Source organism: Hylobates moloch, unplaced genomic scaffold (assembly GCF_009828535.3).
Source record: "Hylobates moloch isolate HMO894 unplaced genomic scaffold, HMol_V3 SCAFFOLD_10, whole genome shotgun sequence".
NCBI classification, from domain to species: Eukaryota; Metazoa; Chordata; class Mammalia; order Primates; family Hylobatidae; genus Hylobates; species Hylobates moloch.
This window is the reverse complement of record NW_026652285.1, coordinates 14,645,779-14,651,778: the sequence shown is the minus strand read 5'-3', so window position 1 is coordinate 14,651,778 and position 6,000 is coordinate 14,645,779. Positions and strand designations below refer to the sequence as shown.

The following is a 6,000-nucleotide window of genomic DNA, read 5'->3' as shown; positions in this document are numbered from 1 at the left end:
AACGGTGGGTCAAGCCTGTAATCCCAGCACTTTGGGAGGCCGAGGTGGGCGGATCACTTGAGGTCAGGAGTTGGAAGCCAGCCTGGGCAATATGGTGAAACCCCATCTCTAAAAAAAAAAAAAAAAAAAAATTAGCTGGGCGTGTTGGCGGGCGTCTGTAATCCCAGCTACTCGGGAGGCTGAGTCAGAAGAATCGCTTGAATCTGGGAGGCAGAGGTTGCAGTGAGCCAAGATTGTGCCACTGCACTCCAGCCTGGGTTCCAGAACAAGACTCCATCTCAAAATAAATAAATAAATACTTCCTCTGATGTGAAACTGTAGCCTCTGACCAACATGTCGCATTCCCTGCTCCCCCACCCCCCTCAGCCTCCGGTAACCACCATTCTACTCTTTAGTTCCACGAGCTGGCCTTTGGTAGATTCCACGTATAATTGAGATTAGGGGGTCTCTGTCTTTCTGTGCTTGAGTCATTTCACTCGGCATCATGTCTTCCAGTTCAACCACATTGTCGCGAGTGTCAGAATTTCCTTCTTTCTAAGGCCGAATAGTATTACACTGGGCACCTATACCCCTTATCCATATAAGAAACCCAAAAGCAAGAAAACAAATAACCCATTTCAAAAGTGGGCACAGAATCTGAACAGATATTTCTCAAAAGAAGACAGACAAATGGCCAACAGGCTTATTAAAAAATTATCAGCCTCACTAATCATTAGGGAAATGCATAGAAAAACCACAACGAGGCCGGGTGCGGTGGCTCACGCCTGTAATCCCATCACTTTGGGAGGCTGAGGCAGGCGGATCACCTGAGGTCAGGAATTCGAGACCAGTCTGGCCAATATGGTGAAACCCTGTCTCTACTAAAAATACAAAAATTAGCTGGGCGTGGTGGTGAGTGCCTGTAATCCCAGCTACTCAGGAGGCTGAGGCAGGAGAATTGCTTGAACCTGGGAGGTGGAGGTTGCAGTGAGCCGAGATCGCGCCACTGCACTCCAGCAAAAAAAAAAAAAAAAAAAAAAAAAAGATAAAAGAAAAAAAAAAAGAAAAACCACAACGAGACATCACCTCAGACCTGTTATAATGGCTACTATCAAAAAGACGAACCCCTAAAATGTATACAACTATTATATGGCAATAAAAACTTTTTTTAAAAAAGACGAAAGTTAACAAGTGTTGGTAAAGACGCGGAAAAGGGGAGCTCTAGCACGCCGCCGGGGGGAACATGGACTGGTACAGCCATTATGGAAAACTGTAAGGAGTTACTAAAAAAACTAAAAATTCAACTACCCTATGATCAAGCAATCCCATTTCTGGGTATATATACAGATCAATGGACATTACTGTGTTGAAGGGACACCTGCACTCCCACGTTCATTTCACCCACAACAGCCACGCTATGCAAACAATCTGCATGTCCGCCAGGGTGAGTGGGTCAAGGAAACGTCAAGTCTGACATTGTATGAGGAGGCCACTGGACTAGCAAAAAAAAAGCTCAGTAAACGTGTCATCCACTAGAACCAAACCAGACTGACTCTCAGCCTCTTAAGAAGTTACATGCGGGGGTGGCGGTAACAATGCGCTTTATTTGCGGCGTTTAAAGGCGGGGTTGGGCGGGGCAGCGCCCCTGCACATATTAGGCACAGGTTCAGAAGGCAGCACCTTCCCAGGGGCTTCCCTACTAGCTTAGCCCCATAAAGTCACTGGTTTCTTCCATCTGGACCAGCAGCCGCACCAGCCAAGGTGCCCACTGGGTGTCGGAGGTGGGCGATGTCAATCCCCATGGCCTTCGTCGGGAGGGTGGAGCTGGCCAAAAAGAGAGCGGTACAGTTCTGTCCTGAAAGACAAACACAGCAAACTGGTTAACACACTGGTTCACTATTCAAGGTTAAAAAGGAACGCAGAAGCTGGAAAATACCCCAGTTTCTTCTGTTGAAAACACAGCCATGTAATTAAAAATGCATCCCACAGCTCTTACTCACAAACACAACAGAAGGAAGAAACCCAATCAAACAGTAAAATATGTAAATGGTCCAGTGCGGCTGGACACCCGTCTCCAGGGAATGAGTGTTCTGTAAGTTTGCCCTTTGCAGACAGGCTCTTCAAGTAAGAAAACAAGATTGAATATTTTAATAGGATATAGGAGACCTCCACCCGATAAGGAGGATTCAATCAGACACGGGATGTAGGGGGATATAATTTAGTTTTCATACATTTTCTTGGACTTGGCAGTACTTGAAAAACAATGAGAATGAGCCAGCAACACGATTCCAATTACTATCATCTGTGCAGTTGTTCAGGAAGAGAACCACGCTTCTTCCGCACTCCCCAGCTGCCCTGTCTCTATTCTCAGTCTAATAAATAATATGATTGGCTAATTTATTTCTAAAGTTGGGTTTTGACATTAAAACAATAACATGCCAGGGTCTTGGGCCCCTAAAAGAAAAGTAAATGACCACTTTCAAACTCTTTTAAATGCAACACACACACACACATCCAGACAAAGCCATCTGCCAAGGCCTGGAAAACCTAAAAGGGGTTTGGGTGGGACAGGGATCTTTCCTATCATTGAGACAGAAGCTCCAGAACACTTTCCCCTGCGGATACAGGGCAGATCCTCCCTGCAGAGACATGAGGGACCCATGAGGTTCCATGCAGGTAAGACCCATGTGAGGACGTCCCTGTCATCAGGGAGGTGGGCGTGTAGCACGTGGCCGCAGAGGCAGCCATCCATGTCCACGCTCTGCAGAAGGCCCAGCCAGTAGCCCTCACAGAGACAGGGCGGGCGCACACAGGGCTGAGGTCATGGGCCAGGAGCCCCAGAAGAAATCTACACCTGCTCGGATATTCTCAAGATGGAACTCAAATTCTAGCCTGCCATCTTGTTAGGAAAACAAGCTTTTAAAAGTGCTCTCATTATCTGAGGGTCAGCATCGGCACATCTGACTTTAAAAGCAAAACCAAAAAACCCCACCTTTCAAACAGCAAGGCTTCAACCAAAAAACTATTGGTCTTTTTTTGAAGTCACCCTACTATAGTTATGGATAGGAATAAAGGTACTACAATTAGGAAATCCAACAAAAGGAATAGAGTATCAAAGCTTTAAAAAAGTAAAAAGAAAAACATCTTAAGGAAGAACTACAGAAGCCACAAATGTAAGCTAGCCTTATCATGTTGGGGACCGCGGGAGGGACAGGCAGTGAAAGTGCAGGCCAGAAAACAACAGGCCTCCAATTTTATTACAGGAATTTTATTCCAAGAATGTGCTGGTGCCTTCACCCTGAACTACCCAGCAGACCCCTAGGCCACAGACAAAGGACACAGCTTCTCCCTTGGCTCCACCCACCTCTTCTGCTCTTCGGTTACACACATCCATGTGACTAGCCTCAATCAGCCCAGACGAGGCCTGCCACGGTGGAAGGCAGCCCCAGACCAAATGCAAACCAACGCTTCCAAATCACCAGCTCCGTCACACGGATGCTGCGGTGCCTGGCGCAGGCTCCACTTCATCACACCATGGCCTGCCTATTTGCCAGTAAAGACAAGTCTCTCTAGCTGTTTCCACACAAAAAATTAAATGGCGTGAAAGGGAGAGTTGCCATAACAAAAGGACAGTGTGACTTTAAGATGACAACATCTGATGAGAAGGAAATGCAGAAGTGTGAGGCTATTTAGCCCTTCACAATCATACCCTTTCCAGCCTCGCCGTGCTTGCCTGCACCAGACCCCATCATTACCATTGAGCAAATGCTTCCACTCTGCGCGCAATATCAGTGCAATGCCTGGGCCGAAGGCAGCAGTTACTGTCCGCAGCAGGGTTCACGTGTCAGGAGCAGAGAGTGAAATGCTGAAACCCATGTTTTCATAGAACATCATTTCACACTCAGGTGGGCAAAGCTGACAAACATATGCAGCTGTTCATGGCAAAGCAACTTGGGAAGCTGAGTGGTCTGGGTTCTTAAAATATTTTCAGAGAGAGAGAGAATATGAATAGGGGATTATTTCAATCTAAAAGTCCCCAAGCAATTTCAACTTTTACGTCTTCCTCACCCACTATCACCAGCTGGTGACCGTTTTTACCTTCAAAGCATCTCAAACTTCACAGCTCCTCCAGGCTTCCACTAGGTCAGATCTCACCGTTTCTCATGAAGCACATAGCAACAACCTCCTGGCTGATCTTCCACTCCCTTCTCTGAGACAGACAAAGCAGACCCTCCCTGGGGCCCAGGAGCAGCACGGGGATGAAGATCCCTGCCCCACGCATCCCTCCCCGCCCCCCCGCCGTAGATTCCAGTGGTTCAGCTTGGCCTCAGCCCTTCCTCTTTCCAGGTCCTGGCTTTGGCTCCTGCCCTGAGCAGCTGGGCAGTACAGGGAGGCACAGCCCTTCCTGCCTCTTTACTAGGTTGGAGAAGGGAGGGTTGCGCATTTTTATAACGTTTCTCACAGTAAGTCTAAATAGTTACAAAATACATAATGACCAGGATGTTGTGAAAATTAACTTTTGTAATGCCTGCATTGGAACCTATGTGCCATAATGATTTGATACTCATCGTTCGTTCAAGTAACACATAAACTTTTTTTTTTTTTTGAGATGGAGTCTCGCTCTGTCGCCAGGCTGGAGTGCAGTGGCACGATCTCGGCTCACTGCAACCTCCGCCTCCCGGGTTCAATCGATTCTCCTGCCTCAGCCTCCCGAGTAGCTGGGACTACATGTAGGTGCCAACACGCCCAGCTAATTTTTGTATTTTTAGTAGAGACAGGGTTTTACCATGTTGGCCAGGATGGTCTCCATCTCTTGACCTCATGATCTGCCCGCCTTGGCCTCCCAAAGTGCTGGGATTATAGGCGTGGGCCACACATAAACTCTTTAACTTGGACATTTTATAGCACCTTTTTCTTTTTAAATTTTATTTCCACCTGACTTTTCCCCTACAGAGTTTTGTCCTAATATAATGGTTTCATGCTTGAATGTCTTTTATTAATCACCCTTATCATACTTCTTGGCCACATCAGTCTGTAAATAAAAACACTTTTGAAATTTTTAAAATTCAAAAAATTGAAATGAAAATATTTTAATTGTTTGACATTATAAGGCTCTAAGTAGTTTAAAAATGTTCCTCTGGATTATTATTAGGATATAATCAATATATAATAACATGATACAATATATCCTAATTTTAGTGAAAATTTAGTATTTATACATGTGTAAAATGTTATTGGAAATGCATCCCTTAATGATATGGATGAGGCTTTTCCCTCCATTTGTTCATGGATCCATGGAGGAATATTATTTATTGCCAGAATGAAGGAGGGTTCAGCATCAATTCTACTCTATTTTTTGTTTTTTGTAGACATAAGCACCGAGAAACGTTGTCATATAAACAAGCAGAAAGGAATGACAGAGTTCTGGCATAGCAATGCCACTTGATTCTTTTTGCTCTTTCTGAATTATATGGCACACACAAAAAATCACACAGTGACTCGTCACCAAACATTAGTCCTAACGGTCAACCAACTGCCAACTCAACTCAACTTGTGTTCTCTGGCGATTCTGCTGGAAGTGAAGACCCGGAAACCACCTGGCCTGCACAGGGCTTGTCATCTAGTCCTTAAGCGTTTCCTTTCTCAATCTCTGTACCCACATTTCCAGCTGTCCTTGTGTTTGGGGCCCTGGAGGTTTTCCTGTGGCAGCCCAAGGTCCATGTCACTTTAAGGATGGGCTCGAGGGAGGCTTTTCGAGGCTGGAGAAGGACGAGGGTAAAAGGAGAACCTGGCCCTCCAGCACAGGCCTGCTCTGGGGCAGACAGCTCTAGGAAAGAACGTACGCCTGGAGACTGAATCCTTGACTATCCATGTCTACCTTCCCCTTGGGAAGTCTCTGCATACCCCAGTGTGAAGACTGAGCCGCAGGGTGCACTGAGCTCTTCTTCCCTCAAACCTAGGCAGGTGTCTAGGTGCTTAGGGAAAGGCAAAGACATCTGAAAAGAAACAAAACACGTCCAT

The 6,000-nt window shown here is 46.0% G+C and overlaps 1 protein-coding gene across 1 annotated transcript in view; it reads right to left on the bottom strand.

Moving 5' to 3' along the window:
- Nucleotides 1-1,062: 1,062 nt before the first annotated feature.
- The window catches only part of AATF (apoptosis antagonizing transcription factor), a 113,031-nt gene continuing 108,093 nt past the window's right edge, over nt 1,063-6,000 (bottom strand). The window contains exon 12 of the mRNA XM_032163070.2: nt 1,063-1,834. Within this exon, the coding sequence (XP_032018961.1) occupies nt 1,771-1,834 (64 nt within the window). The 3' untranslated portion in view covers nt 1,063-1,770. The remainder of the gene's footprint in view (nt 1,835-6,000) is intronic.